Source organism: Pongo abelii, chromosome 5, assembly GCF_028885655.2.
Source record: "Pongo abelii isolate AG06213 chromosome 5, NHGRI_mPonAbe1-v2.0_pri, whole genome shotgun sequence".
Lineage (NCBI taxonomy): Eukaryota > Metazoa > Chordata > Mammalia > Primates > Hominidae > Pongo > Pongo abelii.
The window spans coordinates 79723515-79748791 of NC_071990.2; the positions used below are offsets into that span (position 1 = coordinate 79723515).

General features: G+C 36.1%; 1 protein-coding gene across 3 annotated transcripts in view; it reads right to left on the minus strand.

The window, feature by feature from the left end:
- PHIP (pleckstrin homology domain interacting protein) overlaps positions 1 to 24485 on the minus strand; it is a 139208-nt gene extending 114723 nt beyond the window's left edge. For 2 of the 3 annotated variants that reach the window (XM_009242016.4, XM_002817078.6), the window contains exons 1-6: positions 21997 to 24485; positions 21823 to 21881; positions 21668 to 21697; positions 21416 to 21475; positions 4586 to 4736; positions 4396 to 4494 (exon numbers count right to left, since the gene is read on the minus strand). In XM_009242016.4, coding sequence (XP_009240291.2) covers positions 4396 to 4494; positions 4586 to 4736; positions 21416 to 21475; positions 21668 to 21697; positions 21823 to 21881; positions 21997 to 22036 — 439 coding nt within the window. In that variant the 5' untranslated portion in view covers positions 22037 to 24485. Of the gene's footprint in view, positions 1 to 4395; positions 4495 to 4585; positions 4737 to 7756; positions 9838 to 21415; positions 21476 to 21667; positions 21698 to 21822; positions 21882 to 21996 lie in introns of those variants that run through there. The other variant, XM_054557779.2, reaches the window with a different exon arrangement.
- Positions 24486 to 25277: the final 792 nt, after the last annotated feature.

The following is a 25277-nucleotide window of genomic DNA, read 5'->3' on the forward strand; positions in this document are numbered from 1 at the left end:
GAAGAGTTGGGTCTCTAAAGAGCAATAAAACATAATGTCTGTCCTCCAGGACCTAACAGTATAGTAGAGGAAACAAAGGTAAATAAATAGCCATAACCACGTGATAAAATCAATAGTAGAGATAAGTAAAACCACTTAATTATGCCCAGTTTAACATCTGAGTTTTAAAGGATAAACAGATATTTGTACAATGTACAGAAAACAGAGGGGCATTCCAGGGAGAAATAAAACATGTGAGGAGACAAAAGGATGAAAACCAACATGGCTGATGCTAAGAACTGCCAAAGAGTTGTACTAAGCTAGAGCACAAAGTGCAGGTGAGGACATGGCAGGAAAAGTGGGAAAAGGTCAGTCTTGTGTGACACATTAAAATGGTTGACGCTATCATTCAGTCACTCTCAATGGGGGAAAGGAGGAGGCATGACATGGTAATATGTGCACTTCAAAAAGTTTAGAGCAGTGATAATTTTGCCCAGGAGATATCTGGCAATGTCTGGAGACTTTTTAAATTGTGACAAGGGGGTAGTGGGGATGCTACTGGCAATTAGCAATCAGAGGCCAGGGATGCTAATAAACATCCAACAATGCATAGGAAAGCTGCCTACACCCAGGAATTATCTGGCCCAAAATGTCTCAACAGTGCCAAGGTTAAAAAACCCTGGTTAGAATCTGACTCCTAGGATACATACAGTAACAGACTAGGGACAGGGGCTCAAGTAGCAATTAAGTTCTGGGAGAGCAGAGGCCTTGTTCTTGCTTATCCGCAACTCCAGACCCTAGCCCAGTGCCAGATATAATTAGAGATATACAATATTTACTTAGCGAGTGAATGAATAATGTAGGACTCCAGGCAAGAAGTACCAAGGCCTGAAATGTGGCTGTGGCAATGATAATGGAGAACAAATTCAAGAAACTAGAATAAACAGGTATTATTTATTAAACAGACATAAGAAATGAACAGTAAATCTAAAATAAAATTATCTCCAGGCTTCTGGCTTGGAGTAACAAGGTTCAGAGACTGTCAAAAATTACATTTTAGGTATTTTTAAGTTTGAGATGAATGTGAGATATTCAAGAGGTCCAACAGTTTCCATATGGTTTGAAATATCTAAGAAAATCCAATTTTGCCACAAGCTTAACCTAAAATTATCCTCTGAACTACAGTAAGAAGTCCAATAAAAAATTAACAAACCCTATGTCCAGTACGGTATCCTGGACTGGATCCTGGAATAAGAAAACGTAATTAGTGGGAAAATTTAGTGAGATATGAATAAGGTCTGCTGTTTAGTTAACAGTAATGCACCAATGTTGGCTTAGTAGTTCGGAGAAATAGACCAGGTAATGCAAAAGTACAACATTTGGGGAAACTGCATGAGGGGTATACAGGAGCTCTTTAAACCATCTGTGTAACTTCTCAGTAAATTATTTCTTACTCCAAAATTAAAAGTTTATTTAAAGAAAAACTACTACCCCAAATGTGTCAAAATTTCAATATTTGGGATCTATATTAGAAGTTTAAATCTATGTACGTATCTTAAGAAAAGCTAAAATGTCAAGAGTTTTTTCTTACCTCCACTGATACTTGGTAATACCACACTGACCAAGGAAAGAGCAAAGAAAACTTTTAAAGGTAGCCAGACAGAAAATGGCAAAGACTCAACAAAAGAAGAAATAAGTCAGTACTACAAACATTCATATATATTTTTTTCAATCTTCTGAACCATACTGTAACAGCTTGAAATAATGCATTGTACCACTATGCAGGCAACTATTCTGGCAAGAAGACTGATGAATTATTTCTCCCCATCACCATCCTGTTCATAACTTTATAGTGATAATAAAACAAAATATATACCATGGTGAACTCTAGCAAAACACAGACACTAAACTATGACTATGTAAGTTTAGTCATTTTGATCAGTCTAGCTTCTCTGTAGTGCTTTCAAAAAATATATGTAAATACAATTTTTAAAAGTAGGCAAAATGGGCAATCCATTACAGGTGTTTCTTAACATAAAGCAAAGATTTCCTGAAAATCACAATGGAAGAGAGAGAAAAAAAATTTATCTTAAACTCTAAAAATAAAATAGTCTTTCAGAAAGGTACATCAATCACCTGCTTGGCAATTAATTCTGTTACCTAAATGAATCAATTACATTTCTATGCTTGGATGCAAAACCCAAGGTATTTTTGCCATACGTATATATAGGGTTCTGTACCATCTGTTGTTTCCAGCATCCACTACAGATCTCAGAATGTATCTCCTGTGAATAAGGGAAGATAAATGTTCCTCTCTCCTTGTCAGCAGTATTTACTAATCTGACCATCAATGACGTGGCCTAAAATATTTTATCTGATTTTATAAATATTTGGTACGCTTTTCCAAAAAATGACTAACACCAATTTTCTTGAGTAGCCAAGTGTTATTATTAATAAATTTAGTTTACTGGGAATAAAGCATAGCATAATGGAGTCAAACAGTCTGGGTTGAATCCTGGCTTCACTTCTCACTGCATGTGTGAACTTGGTCAAGTTACCAAAATCTTTCCATGCTTCAGTCTCCTCTGTAAAATAAGCACAATAGTTCCTACCTATAGAACATTTAAGGTTTTAAAAGAGTAAATAAATAGAAAATGCTTAGAACAGTGTCTGGCATACAGGAATTACTCACTAAGCAAATGTTATTTACCATCAATCATTCTTGCACTTTGATTACCTACCACAGGCCTGACTGACAATGTACTGAAAGAACAAGCATAACATGTTCTCCTTATTATATGGATCTATAGTTTTTCAAAGACAGGATAAACTTTTCCTAAATGGGAAAACTCCTGTAATGTTTTATCTTTCCCTTCTTTCAGGAAACCTATTATACCACCTTAGAATACTTTTCTAAGTACAAATATACCCTCGTCTCTCAAATTTTTTTGTTGTTTTAATGGTTGTTCATTATAGCAAGATTATATATTGAAATTATTTAAACAGGACAATCTTATGTTTTAAAAAAAATCATAGATGATTACCCACCACACATATATCACATAGGTTATCTCTGAAAAGTTAAGTCAGAGGAAACAATTCAGAATACATCAGAGAGTCAAAAACATGTAAAACATAGAAGAAAGGATAACAAAGCGGATAAAGTGTTTAAGTCCCATAGGAAAGGAGAGAGAAAGGAACACAGAGGTTATTTTAAGATAATGACTGAGAATTTTTCAATGTCAGTAAAAGACATTTCCAGAATCTAAACAAGACAAATTTTTAAAAAAATTAACGTCAAGACATATCATACTCAAACTGCAGAAAACCAGAAAGAGAAAAAATCTTAAAAACAATTAGAGAAAAAAGGATTGCCTTCAAAGCAGCAAGTTAGATAGTAGATTTAAACCCAAGTACATCAATGATTACATGTAAATGACTAAATGTTCCAGATAAAACACAAAGATTGTCATATCGTATTTTTAAAAGCCACTTTTATATTTTTAAAACACAAGAAATAAAAGGAAACAAAAAGTTGAAAGTAAAATGATAGAAATATGTATCTATCTATATATATATAAATGCCAAACCAAAGTCATATAAAACTTACTATCTGTATAATAAGTATCCAGAAAAGAATTAAGTAAGATTTGAACAGGTAGAAGAAAGAAGAGTAACATTCCTGGCTAGGCAGGAACATGAGAGTGGAAAATAAGCTATGATTGAACTTTGAAGGTCTCTGAAAATTAGGAGTACACTTAGAGAAAGTACAACACTATTAAAATATCTTAACCTCTTTATACTATCTTGAGCAGAAGAGTGACACAACAAAGGTAGAACTGAATAAGGTTACTATTACAGTGTTACACACTATACTGGAAGAGATAGGAGACACCATAGGCAAGAAGATTAGTTTGGATGATGCTGTATTAATCCAGGTAAGGCAAGGGCCTGGTAGTACCAGATGTGAAAGGCATGAACCTAGGAGGCATCTCAAGAAGACATACTTGCATCAGTACTCCCTCTTTGAAACTCTAGCCAAAAAAAGAAAAAAAAAAAAAGTACTGTGCTCTTAAAAAGATAACTATTTTTGTCTCCTACCATTATAACTAATCTGAATTATATAGATTCTACTAACTCGACCTAATAATATATACCTTAATATGGAACTTTCGTAAAAATAAAATTCCAATGAGCTAATTGGCCTACATAAGGTGCAATGTGCACAATCTCTAATTATACATGACTTTTTCACTACTAAAACTACTAATAAGAAAAAAAATCTATTTTTTTCTTTTTGAATGCAGATGTACATAATATGAAGTTCTCTAATACCACAGTAAGTAAAAAACCTTTTCATTTTCAAAAGCTCTTTACCAAGAGGCTATTAACTACTAGTGAACTCAAACAACTCACCAATGCTGGGTGGGCTACCATAGTTAACTGGTGACTCAGGTGGTCTTCCACAGTGCAACGCAGCCAGAGCAGATCCTTTCCACACAACATGCTTGCAGCCTATTAAACACATGTATTTTTATGCATACAAAGAACACAAAAACAAAAGTGAGATAAAGTATGTCTAAATCCTATGAGAAAATTTTCATACTTTTATTTGTGCGTAGTAAAGACTGTCTTCCAGCTCCTAATAAAGTTTGTACTCCAGGAACACTTTGAGGAATTTCTTGTTCAAGAAGAGGTCCTAGTCGATGACATATTTGCAGCAAGTGATCAGGTGCTAAGTGTCTGTAATACTTCACCTATTATGTAAAAGACAAATACAGTATGTTTCAGTTTATCATTTTAATTTTCAAAATCTTTGAGCAACAATAAAAAAATTCATCCAAGTATAAAATATTTTGTTTTGCGTCTTTGATGTAAAGCAAATCTCCAGAATAATTAAGAACTAAAAACAACTGATAGTTTGTTATTAAAAAATTTTAGAACACTTAACATCTTTTCACAATTTACCAAAATTTCACAATTTACCAAAAACCTTACAGAGAGAAAGGCAAAATTCCAACTGCTGCTTTAAATATCTTTCAATCATAAAATAAAGCTACCCACTATAAAAAGTTTGAGCACTTTTGGAACAACTTCAAAATACTGCTTAATTTATACCGGCATTTGAAACCATGATATGAAATGCTAATATTTTTATTAGTCTTTCAGTAAATAAACAATATTCACGATCTAAATAAAATTATATTGAAAAAAATACTATTGTATTACTTTATAATTAGCTATCAAGTTAGAAAAAAATTTCCACAGTATTATCTAGTTCAGCTGTTCTCAAAGTATGTTTTGGGAACCCCTGGAGGTCGCTCAGATAAAAACTTATGAATAATACTATATTAGTTGTTTTTCACTTCTTCTCATGAATGCACGGTGGAGGCTTCCACAGGACACATAACATGTGATGTCTTAATAGACTGAATGCAGAAGCAGATAGGAAAATGTCTCCTCTATTAAGCCAGATATTAAAGATTCACAGAAATGTAAAACAATGCCACGCTTCTCACAAATTTGTTTTGTTTGGGAATAATTATTATAAAAATGTTACTTATATTAACATGAGATTAGTTTATTAGTATTATTTAATAGGTCTCTAATATGTTAAATGCTAAGTTTCTAATATGGTAAACACCAACAGATTATAAACTACACAAATAAAGGAACTTCAATAAATTTTAGTAAGTGTAAAGGGGTCCTAAGACCAAGAAATTTGAAAATTGTTCCTCAAGTTTACCAAGTAATGGCAACTTTAACATGAATTCCTTTTGATAAGACTGATATGGGGGGAGGTGAGGATTTAAATCATCTCATTCCATCTTGCAATACCTGCTATACTCTAACTGCAGAAATCCATGAACGATATGTTTTTAAAGGTAGCTAATACTCACCCATCTAAACTGAAGCCAACAGGAGAAACCTACCTTACTCTTTATCAAAATAAACTCCTTTCACAAAGATAACATGGAGCCATACTGCCACCAAATAATCTTTGGTAAGATTATTTAAAACAGCAGAGTTTGGCATACAGTAGGTGATAAGCCAGTAAAATGAGTACTTTTGGAAAAAGGAGTTCTAATAGAGTATGTATCATATGAATTATACATACTACCTCCTTGTTTTGCAGTCAAAAAGCACACTGACATTGAAGTCTCTGAGAAATCCTGAGATAATTTCCCAAACTCATTTAGCTACAGAATCTCTTTTTTCCCTAATAATATCTATCACATTCACTCAGAACATACTTTAGGAAACACTACTATGATTAGCTAAATAAAAAAGCATTTAAAAGAAAACTTACCAAAATGAGTTTTTAAAATCATATACTTTTCTTTAATCTTCCCCAAAATAATTTACTTAAAAATAAAATTTAGAAGTCTATAATACTTGTAAGGTTGCTTCCAGTTCTAAGCTTGCAAATGATTATTTTAATGTGACTTAACTGATCAAAATTCCTTTTAAAAATTTTACTTTAAAGAAGACGGAAGTTCATTACTTATTAACTTCAGATGTGTGATGATCCTGTTTTAGTATCCTCTGACAAAATATATTTTCAGGTAGTGAAACTGAAAATCCTTACTGTAATATTCTATCTTTCAATAAAACATTATGAATCTACTCTGACTCAAGCTTTCTTTGGTGATTTAGAATGTTTGAATTTTTCAAAATCAACTTTCATTTTAAAGTTAGAAGAGATACTTCCAGTTCTTAAATTCCTTGTGCTTTCTCTGGCTTTTGAGACTTTATACAAGCTGATCCCTCTGCTGGCAATCTTGTCTTACCTGCTCACCTCTACACCTCATTCTCCTTCATGTCTCAGTCTATGTCTCACTCACTGCCTTCCATGACCTATTTACACCACCTGTGCCCCTTTTTGGACACTTTGTGTTCCCACAGCACATTATACTCCTCGAATGTCCTTTCATCCCTCTAGCACTGTGTAGTACTTGACATATTAATTGTTCTTAATATATTTTGATACCTAGACTTTTAAGAATCTAATGACAGCTATGATCTTCTTCCCCCAAAAAATACACAAGCCCTACCATTATTTGCCCTGTTTTGGGGGCTCATTAAGACTCATGCACTATACTAAAACTGCCAGTTTACTTGTCTGTGTCCTGCATAAGGAGAGACTGGGCCATGTTTACCTCTGTCTACCCAATACCTAATGCACTACTTACAGTTAAGTGCTTAATAAAGTTCTAGTTGGATATATGAAGATTTAAGAATATGCAGAAACTACTGACTTCCCCACTCTCAAAAAACAAAACATTTTGTTAGCACCTATCCCAGCACATAAAAACAGATGCAGTAAAATTTCTTTACATGGTATAATTCTTTATTCTAATAGTTTTGGGGTGAGTTTGTTTGTTTGTTTTGAGACGGAGTCTCCCTCTGTCACCCAGGACGGAGTACAATGGCGGGATCTCGGCTCACTGCAACCTCCGCCTCCCAGGTTCAAGTGATTCTCCTGCCTCGCCTCCCGAGTAGCTGGAATTACAGGCGCCCCACCACCTAACCCGGCTAATTTTTGTATTTTCAGTAGAGACGGGGTTTCGCCATGTTGACCAGGCTGGTCTCGAACTTCTGACCTCAAGTAATTCGCCCCCCAGGCCTCCCAAGTGCTGAGATTACAGGCATGAGCCACAGCGTCTGGCCAATTCTAATAGTTTTAAAACACTGTTTAAAGAAAGCCTTAGAACGTGTCTTCAAACAAAATTTTAGACAAAACAGATTAAAGTAAAGGTACTCAAAGTATTCTTACTTAAGTGGCATCAGGGAACACATATCTCAATGCTTGACTCTCTACTTGCTTCCTCTTAGCAGTCCCTGAGGTACCACCATGAAAGGGTCTCTGGAAAGAACAGTGGAAACAGACTAACTAACAATGCTATTATCCTCTCTTTCCCAAGAATCCTCTTCCCCACCCCTCATTTTCTCAGCAGATGACCTAACCTACTTTACAGGAGAACCTTTTTTAAAGCTGAAGCTTTCTGTTTCTTCCCCATCAAATCTGTAAACCTATCTACACCTGTACCAATTCTATCTCTTACTAACACAACTATCCCTCTTAATAAATATTTAAGATCCAATCCCTCTACCTATGCTTTGAATCCTAACTTACCTGACTGCACGGAAATCCTACACTATAAATTAGACCTCCACCTTCTAGTATGCACACTAACTTCCTCTCAACCAACTCCTTCCCATCTACATGTAAACATGATCATTTTGCATCCACTTTAGGAAAAAACAAAAATCCTGCCTAACTGCTATCATCCAACACCTCCCCACCCAAATATCCTGGCTACCCCTTTCCCGTTCTCTTCCTCTCCGGAAACGTTTTTAAAAGAATGGTCCATAGTCCATCTCATTTCATATCCCATCCTCTCCTCACTCTACTCCACACTAGCTCCCACACTCATGACTTTACAAAAAATAGCTCTTATCAAAAGTTCACCTTCAATTATCAATAACTCCAATAAGCATTTTTAAATCTATACCTTATGTAATGTCCCATAATATTTCACCTAACTGTTGAACACTTCCTCATTTGCAAACTATCTTCTCTTAACTTTCGTGACACTCCTTGGCTTGCTTTCTTCCTCTCCAACCATTCCTTCTCATTTTTCTTTTAGGCTTATACTTCTCTATATAGCCATTAAATAGTGAAGTTCCTTAAGATCCTGGGTACCAGAGTCCAGTTCCAGATCCTCTTTTCTTCTCACTATATACTCTCTCTTTGGACAACTGTTATAACAATGATTGCCAAATTTCTATTTATAGCATAGACTTGCATATCAAACTTTCTTAAACAGCTCTCTAGAGCCCCAAAGCATCTGAAACTCAACATATGCAAAACTGAATTGATGGATCCTCATGAAAACATTCCCCACTAAAGTGTTCCCTACCTTGGTGGATGTCAACCCCATTTATCCAACCTTAGAAGCCAGAAACCAAGGAGCTGCATTTTGTACACAGTCCATTCCTTCCTCCTTCCCATCATATTCCCAATATCCAAGCAGTCACCAAGTTCAACTTAATTTTTCCTTCCTATTTTTAAATCCATCTACCTGTATCTCCATAACAGTCCAAATAATCTTTGCAATAAACGCATACCTTTCCCATATGCACTCATGCCCCATTCAAATCTATTCTCTATACTGCAATTAGAATGTTCTTTCCAAAATATATATTGGATCAAGTCACCCCTACTTAAAACACTTCTGATGCTTTCCTCACTCTTTGGATAAAGATCCAAATCCTTAACTTGGTCTACCAGCCCAGAAATGCATGTATGGTCACTTCTTATTTTTCTAGCTTCACCTGGCACATTCCCAGTCCCTTTCTCCAACTCTCACTTTTCACGTTTCAAACACATGGCCTTCTTTCAGGTTATTTACACATCATCTCTCTCTCCTGTCAGACTTTATCATATAGCATACACTCTGCATTTCCCCATACTTCCTTGCCCAGACAACTCTTCCATGGGTCTCAGATCTTCCCTCTAATGTAACTTCGTTTTTCTATACTCTACACAATCCAAGTCTGTTTTCTTGGTTGCACACTTCCTGTGACTTTCCTTTATTAACTCAATATATCGGCTTGTGATTATACATTTAAAAGTGTAATTTAATGTTTTCCTATTTCACCATTAACTACAAAAGAGCAAGGGCCATGAATCTTTTTGCTCTCAACTATACCTCTCTCTCTCTCTCACACACACACACACACACACACACACACAGAATAAACAAAAATATTTTTTAAAATAAAACAATCTTTTCTACCTTTTTCTAAACATTCTTTATAAACATATTAATCATATTCATATTCTTCATAAATATTAATCCATTATTTACAGATATACAAATGTGATTTTCAGTTTTCAAGTTAGTAAGAACCCCATATCTTTAATATAAACTTAAGCTTTTAATTTAAATTAGCTTTTATTTCACTGGTAAATAATTAAAAGACACATTTAAAATAATATAATAATAAAATCTCTTATCTATATTGTATATATGTGGTTTCTCAGTAATCTGCCATACGATATTATTTCAGGGGAAAAATAACCCCTCAAGATCCCCAATTTCTGATATACGAGTTACTTTCTGTGACCCTAGGTGCTTTCAAATTCTTAACATTCAACACATAAAAAGTATGACCAGATTATAAAGTCAGTGTGATAAATTATACTAATATAGCTAATATATATTGGCTGCACACTGAATGCCAGGCCCTATGGTAAGTGTGGTAAGTTTTACATGGAACTACTCATAACTCTGAGAGGTATATACTATCATTATTCCCATTCTATAAAGAAATTATAGAATTTATTTAAAAAGATATTGAGACCTTCCCAAGTTCAAACACAGCACATGAGAGAGTCAAACCATATCAATCTAACTCTGGACCCTACAATTCATACTATCACACAAATTACCTATTACCTCAAATATGTGTATCTATCAATGTGCAAGATATAAGCAAGTCACACAACAGACATTTTGAATAGTTTTCAACACAGACATTAAACTGAGCCAGAAAAAGAGAAACATTTCACAGTTCACTTGCACTACTAAGGAAACTAGCATAAAAGCATAAATTCCTATAGGTAAAAGGGAACACTTTTAAAAATTCTAAGGGTAAAAGTAGAAGATAAAACTACAATATTTATAAGATTATACTGCTCTAAACCCTTAATTTAAAATTAGAAAGTAAAAACAGATTAAAGAGTTAGTACCAAATTTATTATTACTATTTTTAAAATTTCCCCAAGAATGCCCATGTATCAGTAGTGCTCAAAACTTTTTAAACTCATCCACCCTGATTTTGTTTTTGTTTGTTTTTTAAGGGGGTGGGGGGATCTCGCTCTGTCACCAAGACTAGGGGTCACAGTCACAGCTCACTGCAGCCTCAAATTCCTGGGTTCAAACGATCCTCCCACCTCAGCCTCCAGAGCAGCTGAGACTATAGGTGCGTTACATCACCCCTAATTTTTATTTTATTTTTTTAGAGACAGCGTCTCTCTATGTTGCCCAGGCTAGTCTAGAACTCCTGGCCTCAAGTGATCCTCCTGCCTCAGCCTCTCAAGTAGCTAGGATTACATGTATGAGCCACCATGCCTAGCTCTCATCCCTTTTTGATGAACAAAACATTTTCTCTCCTCCAATAAGATGCAAGAATGGGCCCTATGGATGCAAATCCTGATGCCATCCCATTGAGATTCACACCTCTACTGGCTAAACCAGGAGGCTAGTCAGAGCTTTTTCAAACTTATGTCCCTTCCACCTCCGTTCTCAGTTAAGTTGCTTGCTATGGGAACAACAATCTTTGGTTAACTGTCCATCCATTTTAATCCTTTTCCATGGTTAAAATCTGAATTAGCCAAAGGTATCCTTTTTGTAAAATATCATGTTATATTATTTAGAGTGCAAGTCAGCAAACATTTGTAACCATCATATGGTAAATATTTGAGGCTTTAAGAATAATATACTATCTCCATTGCATGTTCTTATTGTTTAAAAACAATTCTTTAAAAATGCAATAACCATGCTTAGCTTGATGGCCTTCCAAAAACAGATCTCCTGCACAATTTACCCACAGCAGCCATTAGTTTACCACCCCCTGATCGAAAGAATGATTCATGGTTCTAGCAACGTTTCCATCAGCAAGAACAAAAGAATTCTGTGAAACAGCAGCAACTCTGCTCATTCCTTGTCCATCTCGGCCCAAGTCAAAAATCTGTATCATCCCTTTTTCAGATCACATATATAAAATATGTCTAAAATTACCCATTGTAATTTGAACAAAAGGGTCATCTTCTGAGAATGTGAATTATAGTATGGAAGAAACAAGAAACTGAGCTCTTTGAGAGGTTTATTATCCTGCATTTTTGGCTAAAACAACATTTTCTGATAGTATGCTACTTCACATAAACAGCCATCCTTCTCAGCCAAAAAATTTTGCCATTATCTCAGTGGAAGGTATTGTTAAAAGGCAAGTGTTATCAGTGGGAAGAAAATACAACAGATCTGGAAGCTGCTGCATTCTACCAGACATACAGTCACTAAGAACTCTACTCAGTTTTTAAAGAAATGGTCAGTAGTTTAAAACACGAAATCTCACCGGGCATGGTAGCTCATGCCTGTAATCCCAGCACTTTGGGAGGCTGAGGTGGATGGATCACTTGAGGTCAGGGGTTCAAGACCAGCCCTGCCAGCATGGTGAAACCCCATCTCTACCAAAAATACAAAAATTAGCTGGACGTGGTGGCACATGCCTGTAGTCCCAGATACTCAGGAGGCTGAAGAAGGAGAGAATTGCCTGAACCCTGGAGACAGAGGTTGCAGTGAGCCGAGATCATGCCACTGCACTCCAGCCTGAGTGACAGAGCAAGACTTTGTCTCAAAAACAAAACAAAACAAAACAAAACAAAATAAACAAAAAAATCCCATGAAATCTCAAGTCACACAGCCTGGGTTTAAAGTTGCTAAGGCTGAGGGTGGGAAAAACATTTACTCTTTCTAAGCCTCAGTGTCCTCATCTGTATGACTGGTATCACAACAGTCACCACCTTGGAAAGTAGTCATAAATTATTAAATTAAACCATATGAAGCAGTTAGTACCATACCTAACAGTTGGCTGTTACTTTAATTACATTCTATATTACATATTGACCCTTCATGTTGAACAAAATCTTTGTAAATCTAAATAGGAAAAAAATTTGAGCATCTTTTTAACAACCTTTTCAAAGTGATGTTAGATCAATATATTCATTCCAATTATTTGGTTTAGCTGTGAAGACCTAGAAGTGCCCTTCTTTCCTCTAGCATATAATTATTATGAAAATAAGACCCTACTGTTTGGCACCAGTATCATCTGTCTAACTAGGCTTTCACTTCATCCTTATGTTCTGAACACCTAATTGGTTCTAAAAAAGTCACTTTTTCAGATCTCACATCTATTCTCTCACAGTTTTGTCAGATATAAAAGGCTAGTTACACTTCTGCTCTCTATTATGTTTTTGAGTTCTAAAAGGCCAGTTTATTGGAATATAGTTCTTATTTGTACACTACTGTAGCATATAAACAAAATTATAGAAATACAATATATTGTATATACATTAATTATATTTTATTATTTATTATATAATATACAATATAGAAATATAAATTTATAGAAACACTATGTGATAATTAATTACTGTGTAAGGCCTATATTAAAATCCCAGCCCCTAAAATTCTAAAAACACCCAAGCTTACAATTATAAATCTGTTACTAACAGTGTGGGTTAAATTATATCTATAATCTCTAAAGAAAGAATGCATTTTCTGATTTTTTAACTGTAATAGCTTCTCCACAGAAAAACAGAGTACTTACTCTGTGCTGTGTTCTCAAAATTTATTTATCTTCATGAGCACATAAGCTTAAGTATTCTCCCTATTTCATACATAAAGAAAACTGAAGTTCAAAGGCAGCAGTTTGTCTGAGGGCACACATTTGGAAAATAGGAGAAATAGTAATCAAACCCAGGTCTCCTGATTCCAAGTTTACTGATATTTTTATTATGTTACAGCTTCCTTATTAGAACTTTAGTTTTCTCCCCATCGACACACAGATTTGATTAAAAACTTAATAGAACCCATATAAGTCAGTTCAAGTCAAGTCCTCTAACCTGGGTAACTATTCTCAGAAGGACCCTTAGATGCCTATTATTTCTTTATAATTATAATAAAATTAATATAGAACCTTATTAAGTGTCAAAATTAATCTCGATGGTCTATTTGCTCAAGTAATTGTGAATAAACAAGCTTCAAAGAATATGTCATATTCAGAATTTAGTCAACTGTTAAGAATTCATTCAGATAATAATTCAGTTTACATTATCAATACAACTGCCAACACAAATTTGTCATTTAAAGAAAATGCAATACTAAAAGAAAAACAAACAAAAAAAGAAAATGCAATACTACGCTTCCAAATTTTATTCATCATAAACCTATTATATCTTGCTAAAAAAAAAGAGACTCTATTCAGAATTGAGGTTTCCATAAACCAAAGCAGGGATGCTCCATAAAAAATAATTTAAAATACAACAAAATGAAAACATTTAACTGCTTAAAATAACAAATTTTCAAGTTTTGATGTTTAAGTGGTCATATGTGCTAATTTGTGTAATTTTAAAATTCTCTTTAAAACATTATTAGTAAAACGTTAAACTCAAATCTAGGAATCTGCTGAAAAGTTACTGTGTATTAATTTAAAGACTAAAAATCCTTTAACTGCTTATACTAAGCCCAATGTAAATAATCTTGAACGACCAGTTTCATTTTTAATGTTTCAGTTTCAAGCACCGTACTCAAAATAACACAATTCTTATACAATGACAGCAAAGTTGTTTCAGACAACAGATGTTTCACTAAGTTACCTAGAATTTAGTGTCTCTACACCCAACAACTAAACCAGAGTCAAACACAAGATATGTATTTCTTGCATTATACTATAACCTTTGCCAAGACAAGTTACATGCCTTTTTCTATTCATGACAGAGACCAAATGGACCATGACACATGACCATGGGTCAGCTGGAGTCCAGAACACAGTCATCCTCCAATCTCCACGGGGGAATGGTTCCAGGAAACCCCACACCAAAATCGAAATCCAGGATGCTCTAATTCCTCATATAAACTGGCACAGTATTTTCATATAACCTTTACACTCTTCCTGCACACTTTAAATCATCTCTAGGTTACTTATAATACCTAATACAATGTAAATGTTACATAAATAATTGTTACAATGTATTTAAAAAATTTTTTATATATTTTTTCTAAACTATTTTGATCTACAGTTGAATTCACAGATGTGACACCCGCAGATAAGGAAGGCCTGCTGTACATGAATTCTTCCCGTGTCTCTTCTGCAAAAAAAACCTGCCATAGCCATCTGTACTGTCATGGATAACCTAGGGCTTACCTATACCACACATCTCATTCTCCTTACAATTTAGTTTTAATATAAGCAGAAGTTGCATTCGACTATGTTGCCACCTAAATTTTCTTATCAAAAACTTCTGATCCAACCATCCTTTTCTTACCTGTGATGCCTAAGCTCAAATATGGCTGTTTTTGAGTGTGTAAGGTAAATAACTAAAGGAGGACCTGCCTCACAACTGATGATTGCCTTCTCTGTAGTAACTTCTCAACTTACATTCATCACTTTTCAATAAGATAACAGTTTGTGATTTTTCAGTACCCTGCTTTATCAAATTCCGTCAAGAAAAAACATGTTATCATTTTCACCAATTTGTTATAAAATGCTTACACTCCTCTATATTCCATAGGTCCAATAACATTATTCATTGCAAAGTAATTTATTAACTCACAATTTCCTCATAATTTCATTGACATAGCTTCTCAAAAAATAATAGAAACTGAGAATGTTCACATTTAAAATGTCTTTCTAAAATTTTAAATTTGATTCCTATAATAGCCTTTGCCACTTTTAGATATAACCACAAAAGCAACTTAAATATCCTAAAATTAGCTGTTAAAAATTTTTTTCTAAGTAAAAGTGCATTAAAATAGGAATTTATTTTAAATAAGTTATGTTTGGTATTCTCTGGCAACTAAAGGCTACTTAGCTTAGTATTACAGATATTTTTCTATGAATTCTGAAATTTATACAAGGAAACTACTAGTAAGAATGAAACTAACCTATTTAGTATTACTTTTTCAGAGTAAGTTGTACAAGATACATTTTATTTGTTACAATTCTGTAGTGACATGGTAAATACCCATAAAATTTGAGAAAGGGAAGAATGACTGTCAATTGGTTTTAACTTAAGCTGAGGCTGCATTAGACTATTATTATTATTATTTTCTTATTATTCATCCACAACTTTCCAGATTATGGGGAAAAAAAAAAAGAAAACCAAAAACTAACTTACAAAGAAATTCTGAATCAACTAAAAAACTGAAATTGATTAGGATTTATTTAACCTAAAGCTAAAGTCTTTCTTAAATTATGTTTAAAATATATATAAACAGACTGACAAAACAGAAGTCAAGACATCTCTTCTCTGACAGTTTCCAAAAAGAATACAAACTATTGTGATGGTTGTAAATCTCACAAATAACTGTATAGAAGGAGGCAGATGCAATAGCCAAATTCTCTTCATATATTCCTAAATGTCATTTGATGATTACCCAAAGAAAAAAAGCTTTTTGCATATTCTCTAATCAATTCAGGATATGTCAACCACCCAAATTATTTCTTAATGTTCAGTGTTCCATAAAAACAAGTCACAGTAGAAATCAGTAGCACAATTTTTCCAGAGGTCTATCCACAATGCCTTAACCATAATTTATTTTTGGTATTAACTAAACATTTTTCCTTTATTTTTTAGACCTGTTTCATACTTGAATCTATAAAGTAATTATACTAATAGTATCTTCCGAAGATTTTTTTTCTTTTCTTGAGACAGGGTATCACTGTGTCGCCCAGGCTGGAGGGCAGTGGCATGGGACACAGCTTATTGCAGCTTCAACCTCCCTGGGCTCAGGCGATCCTCTCACCTCAGCCTTCGGGGTAATTGGGACTACAGGCATGCGCCACTACACCTGGCTAATTTTTTTTTTTTTTAGTTTTTGTGGAGATGGGGTTTTCCATTTTGTCCAGGCTGGTCTCCAACTCATGGCCTCCCAAAGTACTGGGATTACAGGCATGAGCCACCACACCTGGACTCTTCTAAAGTTTTAATGTGGCCTTTTTATACTGCAGATTCTATGTTCAGAAAGTACATACTTACTTGTGCCTAGAATAAAAATGTAAATGCTTTTCTTAAAGAAAACTTTATTATAAAGCTCTAAGCGGAACAACCTTTATTACCACTACTAAAGTTCTGATAATAGCAAACCAAAACCCTTACATGGTACTTGATTCATGCCAGTTACTACTCACAGACTACACAAAGTAGAAGCTATTTTTAGCCCATTTTACAGAATGGAAAACAGACTCCCTCAATACGATTCTGCCTCACAACAATCAAATAAAAACCATTATGGTTTGGGAAAGGGACACTCCAGCTCCCGCTTTACGTTCATGCCGCTTTACAATTATTTAAGAATATTAACAATATAGTATTGCATTTAAAAATGTTTGTAAATGCCTCAAATTTTAAAAAATGGTATAAGCATCAACAGAATAATTCTATATGTAAGAAAGAATGAAGAATGCTCCTTCAGCCTCTCAGCAACATATTCACACCTAACATTTTATTCATCATATAACCCTTCACACCTAACATATTTTATTCATCATTATAACGACCATATGAGATTAAAGCTGTTTTAGAGACTACCATGCAAAGCTTCTATTTCATTGATACTCTACTAAAAAAGGAAATAGTAACTCTACTACACACATTTACTTTATTACATGTTCCCCCAACCCCAAAAAATTATAATAATCAAGTGTTGAAACTATGTTATCTTCAATATAGAATGGGAATCCCTAATTCTAAAACATTTAATATGGTACCTTTTTTTTTCCCCTGAAAGTTGTCTCTAGGTTTTCTACCTTAACTTTCACATTAATCAGCACACACTAAATAAATGTATACCTAAGATATATACTTAAATAAATTCTATCCATGGTTCCTATTCATCTCTGAATTTGAGACCACCAATAACGAAAACTAGTACTTAAACTATGATGGAAATCATGGTAATTTTGGGGCATTTTACAACGTAGTTAGTGTCTCAAATCATCTTTGCAACAAGAAATGATATTACCACCAAAGAATGGCACTATGAAAAGCATTTATATAATTTGGTAACCTATGTGATTTCTACTTTTCTGTGTTTTGGAAAATTAAGCTCTAAAAAATGAAATAAAGTTTAGTTCTTAAATACAATGTACTGCTATTTCTAGTTCAAAATCACAGATTTTCAGATTCAAAAAATTTCAATCCACTTATTTTTCAAATGAGATAACTGGGACAAAGAGAAATTCCATGACTTGCCCAAGATTACCTACAGTTTAACTGTCAGCAGGGCTTAAAACCACAATCCACATCTCCTGACTCCCAATCCTTTCACTTAAAACAGACAAACAAACCAACAAAGATTTCTAATAAAGTGGAATAATTTTAAGAAAGGCAAGTATCACTATTTTACAAGGAAAAAATTAAATCATTTCAACAGACTGGCAAAACATGAACTAGTTCTTGGGGGGAAAAAAGAGAAGTCTTACAAGAAATAACGTAATCAAGAGAGTCCCAAATCCGGTAAAATGCTTGAAAATTCTGCCTGTAGATCTCGTAAATATGCAATCATCATTAAGTGACAACTAGAAAGCAGACTTAATAAACTAACTAGATTCACTATTCAAACTAAGAAATAAACAAATGACAAAGCTTTCCTTTCATCCAAAAAAAAAAAAAGTTTCTTATTCTACAGTTTAAGAATTCTGATACTTGGAAAAAGTGCCCCTTTTCTTTAAAATAAATCTCATATTTTAAAAAATGTAAAATCTAATTAAACGTATACCATAGTACCAAAAACAACTTTTAGCTTCCTATCCAATTCCATTTACTTTGTTAAAAATGTTTTAAATCTTAAGGTAGATGGTGATAATCAGTCATGTTTTATACCAGAGACAGAAACAACCATAAGATATGACCATTTCTTTTCTCAATCACACTTGAAATGAATGCATCAATTTTAACCTGTAAACTTTTATAACTGCTCTTAAAATTCTACTTTCCTCTTGATTAAAATTCAACCATTGTGATTATAACTAGACTTAACTACAGATGATCAATGCCTATTTTTAAATTCACATGTACAAATATTACACCCCATTTTAAACAGCAATAATTTGAGGTTTTCTAGAAATTTCAATGTGATGTGATATATGAGTTCTCCCATTTAAAATATTGCTCAGTGTATCAGTTAATACAACAAATCATTTCCAGGTAGAGGAGAAACTAATGACTCACCAAGTAATTTTCAAATCAATGTTAAATAAATTCAACTCGATATACAACAACGTAAAACTTTTTAAGTCAGAAGAATTAAAATAGAAAATACTGTACAAGAGACTTTGCACGTGCTGACTTAGATATTAAACAGCAAGACCTACTATTGAACAAAAAAATCCAGTGTTCCAAATGTTTTTAGATCTAACTAAATCTCAACTAAAAAGGTAAAATAAAGTTAACACACACACCTAGATATACAGTTTGATGGATGAGAAAGCACCTCAAATGGTACCTTGCATCCAGTAGATATAGAGTAAGCAATATGCTGAATGAAAGAGAAAACGAGTCAAAGAACTCTAAGTTCTAATAAGATTTCTAAACTGTCTGATGAGTATGCCAACGTTCCTGTTCTAGTAAGGAGAAAGCTCCAAGCAAGAAAAACCACTTCCATTCAAAATAGGTGAATTTTGAGAATAATACATAGATAAAAAGAATGCTTACTGTATCTTAAATCTGAGATGCAGACTAGGGATAGAAATTCACTTTACTAATAATTCCTCCCCCCACCCTCCCCCCAAAAATTAAATTAACTCAAAATCAAAATTGATAGCTCATTTTTACTGAAAAAAAAAAAAAATGATATTCCTACAAGGATTAGCCGTTACCATAATTTAGCCAGATACCATTAAGCTGCTTCATTTAAAAAATGTAACATTACCAAAAGATTTCAAGAAAATGCAGCAATCCTCAGTGACTTAAGGTTTGTGGGTTTTTAAGAGATGCACAGATGTAAAAGCAGATGCAAAGATGAGTTTTGTAAAACCTGCCCCATCTTAAAAATGGAGTATTATAATCTTTGCGATAATTTTTTTCAAATAGCAAGAAAGATGTAAATTCACTGAAGACTTCTATCAAATATTTATAAACCTAAAAATTAATTTCAAATTAGTAAATCTTGGCGTTTACTTCCAGCTCCATTCACTTTGGCCAAAAATTGAATGAAAGTAACCCAAATCACTCCTTGAAAACTAACACACGTTCAGTGTGAAAATGAATACACTAATACACTGTTAAATCTCCATTAGATGTATTAAACCTCAGTACCCTTGCTTATTTCAACAGCCATGAGCGGTCATCAACAACTTATATTAAACCACAAGAGATTTATACACAAAAGTTAGGAAATATACTACATACAAAAAAAAGCCATTATAATCATGTCCTGCCTTCACCTCACAAAAGACACTCATTCTAAGCTCGCTGAAACTTCCTAATCATTAGAGAAGTTCTGATGAAGTAACATTAGTAATTATAGCTATCTCAAAACAGTTACAAAAGCCTCATAAAATCAACGCACTACATAAATTTCAAAGGCTTGGTGGGTCCGGTGCGACTCCTTTAACTGCCCCACAGACATATTCACACAACGAACCTGTATCAGTTTAGGAGAAAGTGTTACAGAAAATATAGCTCCTTTAAAGTAACTTCCAATCACAATACTGAAGTGATAGAACCACTTCTGAAAAGCAATTTTTAAAGATTCCTAAGATACTCATTTTGACAACCCACAAAATTAAGGTCTTTTTTAAGCTATTAAACAAAATATGTCCCAATATAAACACAACAACTTTCATAGGCCAAGTTCCATCCCACAGTAAATATGTGGACAAAAATCAAAACTCTTCAGTGTACTCCAATAATAATTTTTAATTAAACGAGAAGCATACCATAAGAAGTAAAAAAAGCCTACTAAACTTCTGGTTTTAGGGAATTACAGGCTTTACACTTCTGCAAAGATGTGTTTTAGTAAATGCAAGACGAAGCACTGACCAACTATCATCACACATCAGAATCCTTCCAACAAAAAACCCAGGACTGAATTTAAGGAAAACAAAATAAACGATAGAGGGGGAAAAAAATAATGTCTTGCCACGGTACCGCAGCGGCTGGATAGCCTGCTTGTGAAATGCTAATGCCACTTCGGAGCAGTTAGTCACCAGCTATTGTGTAGGGCAGGAGAAAGCCGAGCCGGCCGCGCGTGCAGAGCGAGCAAGCGAACGAGCGAGCGCGCTCTCCCGCTTCGCGCCGCTCCCGCCGCCGCCGACTCTCGCGCGCCCCCGCGCCCGCACGGACGCGCGCGCCGGCCCCTCCTCCTCCGGCCTTGCACTGCACAACACTCATGACGTATCTTTATTTCTAGCACATTAACAAAATATCACAAATAAATTGTCCGCAGCCCCTGCGGCCCCGGAGTACGACTACCCCCGGCCACTGGCCCCCGCAGACCCCGCGCCGGCCTCCCAACCCTCCCCATGGCCTTTGGAGCTTTCACGTTCTAGGGCCAAGTTTTTGTCTCTGTAAAAAATTGCGGGAAATTCAATTTTTATTCGACTCAGGGAAAAGTTTCTTTGCTCTGCGACGTGAATGTCTCACCAGATTCTGGTAGGTCCTGGGATGCTCCTTCCCGGTCCAGTCGGTGCGCCGGGGCAGCAGCTGCGGGGAGAGGACACCCCGTGAGCCCGGCCTCCGGCCCCTGCCCGCCCGCTCCCCTCCCCCGCCCGCCCCGCGCCCCGGCGGGGACCCCGAGCCCCGCGCCCCGCGCCCTGGCGGCGGCGGCAGCGGCGGCGCAGCGGCCCAGAGGCGGCCGCGCGGCGGCGGGACGCGCCGGGCCGCCGCCGCCCTTACCTCCTTCTCGGCCACCTCGCGGATCAGCACCTGCAACAACAAAGCGGGGAGAGCTGAGCCCCGCGCCCCGGGCCGCGGCCCCGCCGCCGCCGCCTCCCTCCCCCACGCCCGCGAGCGGCGAGCGCCGGCCCGGCCCGCGCCGCGCGCCGCCGTACCTGAGCCGCCTGCTGACAGGGTCCATCTTCCAGGAACCGGGCGATGAGGAAGTAGAGCTCTGCGCGGGAGAGAGGGACGGGGAGACACACAGGCTGAGCGGTCGGGCGGCGGGGGGCGGGGGACCGCGGGCGGAATCGCCCGGTGCCAGCGGCCCCGGCAGCCCCCCGACTTACCCGATCGCAGCTCCGAGAGGCCTTTCCTCTCACAAGACATGTTTATGGGTCACTTCAGGGCCGCCGACGGGACACCCCGCCGCCAAGGGGAAGCGGGGACGGTGCCGCCGCCTGCCCTATAGCTGTCAGTGTGTGTTCACGAGCCGAGCTTCGGCTCCACCATTCAAGCAACGGCGGCGGAGGCGGAGGAGGAGGAGGAGGAAACAACAACTCTCAGGCAGCGGCTACGGCCGTGGCCGCCTCCGCTGCGGATCCCTCCGCCGTAGAAAGGAGTCCGCCGCCTTCGCGGCCCCGGGCTCGGCCCCGGCTCCGGCCCGCGCCCCCGCCCCCCGGCGCTAAAAAAGGAGTGCCTCCGACCCCTCGTACCCAGCGCTCCGCACCCGACACAGCGCGACCCCCACCCGCTCCTCCCCGCAGGGCGTGCGATTTATTTATTTATTTCCAGTCGGAGAAGATGTCGGAGCCCAAGCCGCCGGTTGGCTGGAAGGCGCTTTCTCTGTGGAGGCCGATAGTGGCAGGGAGGGGGCCGGGGACGGCTCCGCGGAGGGATCTGACGCACACGGAGCCGCAGCACAGGCTCTATTCAGCGGCGCTGGCTGGAGCTGAGATGGAAGTTAGTTTCTATGTAGCAGAAATAGGAAACAAATGAAGCAAAACTGCCCAGAGAGGGGAAATGCCCCAAGGATGGGTCTCACTCAAGCGCGTACACAGACACACATGCAGAGAGCACTCTCAACGCTGGGCAAGCTCGGGATCGCGCTACCCTTCCCGAGTTGAATGATAGTGTTTGGTTTCTGTCTCTTGCCATGTGCATGTGTATAAATGCTGCGGATTGGCATCTGTGTAAGTCTTGTCCTGCGTTATTTCTGCAGCCTATGCAAGTGTTGTGTAATTTATTGGAGTGCTGTATATTGCAATAGAGGTTTGGGCTGCTTTTTGTTAAGCACTTGCGTTTTGCAAACCCGTTATTTGCTGAAGCCACCTCTGCATATTTCTTTTATTACTGCCATTGCCTTTGGCGTATGTTTTTTAAATGTTTTTTATTGTTAAACGGGCAAAGCGAACTCTTGATTTGTACTTCAGATACTCTTTTTCCTTATTACAAAAAGGCTAGTGATGGCTAATTAGGTATTTGGAATTAAAGAACCTTAAAGCTTTTTCAAGTGTTTACGAGAAGGGAGAATGTAAACCTGAGGGAAAGGAAAGGGCGCTAATATTCATCTCTAACTGATCTGGAGGTAATTTAGTGACAGATCGATAACCTACCGAAGGATATTGAAAGAGTATACTACAGTTTAGCCAAGGTGAATAGTGATTAAATAATTTAAATAATCTGTGTATCTTGCAGTTGACTTCGTCCTGCTAATTAATGGCTTCTAATTTGAGATGTAAACCATTCCTGTTTACAGTTAATCACGGGAAGACTTCTTGAAAACTGACGAAAAGGAGAAAAAAAAATCTTTCGTAAATTAGTATGTAATTACCGGTTTTATATGCTAAATCATACATCTGTGTTTTGCTGATGAGGATAAGGGCCTTGTTTTTAAAAAAACGAATATGGGTGAAATTAATGGAAACAATAGAAAAAGCCATTTGTTAGAAAACAAGGACACCAAATGATATTTATCTCCAGATGATTTAAGCACTTTCCAAAAAGACTTGAGAGTTCAATATTTTTTAAGGATTGCATTTTAAAGGGAATTTGGATAGTCGTTCTTTTGTTAACATTTAACAAAAGATTCTCCTTAAAAATGTTAGATAATAAACTGCATTTTATGGGTCTGGTTTAAAAAGGTTATTTGTGGGGAAAGGACCAACAAGCTGTATTGTGGTTTTCTAGATTGTTTCCTCAAGCCTTGTAACCTCCTAGCTCCTTACATTCCTAGTGGGAAATACTTGCTTCAAATGCCTTGGGCTGCACTGTAAGCCCAAGTGTGCTGCACCAGTGTGATGCCCTATACTAAAACATCCAGAAATCATCATACATATGAGGAGGAAGAAATAAAGCCTCAAACCCTTTGGAATAATAGGATATAAAATTGCCTTTTGTAACTGAATCTTAAAAATGGAAGGTTACCATGACTTTTCCTATTGCAACCTGGTTATCAGAATAACTTATTTTTTTAATATAGCTATTCTCAAATATTGAACATATTTGCATCTTTAAAGACACTTCATTCTATTCTATTATAGGTAAAGTAGCCTGTTTCTAGGTGGTTAGGCTTGAAAAGATAGACTGAAAAGATAGGACATTTTGTATGCCTTTTTGCAAATTGTATTTACTTCTAAGACCGATGCTGTTTTAGCTTAACTTTTAAAAAAGTATTCTTCAAATAATTGTAATATTTTACACGATCTTGAAGTTCTTCAAATAAACAGAGTTTAGAAACTAAAAGTTATAGTGGGATTTTCTGGTTTTGAAGGCTTGGAATGTATGATTCTTACTAATAGATGTTTTATCCTTGTGATTGAAAATAAACGAAATTATGATATGGAATATAATATTACTCTGGGTAAAGTTTGTGATATATATCTTCTGTGTGTTATATAAACATAGAAAACTAGCATGATTATCTCATATATTCTTTTCATTTAGAAGCCAGAAAAGCTTTCACCCAAATATGCTACTAGTACTTAGCTCCTTAAAAAATTTTTGGAAAATCCCCCTCTTAAGTTTTCTAAACATGATGTTCCTGTCATTTTGATTGATTTTTGACAGTGTTTATATTTCTTTTTCAAATGTCCAATATGAAGATAGTTGTAACCTTCCCTTTGAACTATTGTCTGTTATAAGAAAATATACATTACCTGCTAAAAATTAAAACTTCTCTTCAGCCAAATAATTTGTATTTAATAGTGGATATTAAATTGAATTTTACTAAGTCCTTTAAATGTAACAAATACTCCAAATAGCCCTTTTAATTTCCTTAAACATAAAAAACATTTCTGAATTATTGCACTGACAGTTTAGACTTATTAACTATAAGATTTATTAAGTTGTTTATTGTACTTGTTTATGTACAAAGTCTGTACATATCCTAGAAAGAAAAGTCTTATTTGGAAGTTCTAGATTTTAGTTCCCAAAGCAATGATCCTTGCAATTTTTTGTTCAGCCAACTCTTTTGCATATAAGGATAGTACAGATTCCATCTATATCCTTTCCTGTTTGTTTATTTTAACATTTTTATGGGTTCCAAAAATAAAATATCACTTTAAAAAGATCTCCATGCAATTTAAATAACAAGGTTAACAAATAATAGTAAAAGTTTGGAAAGCCAAGA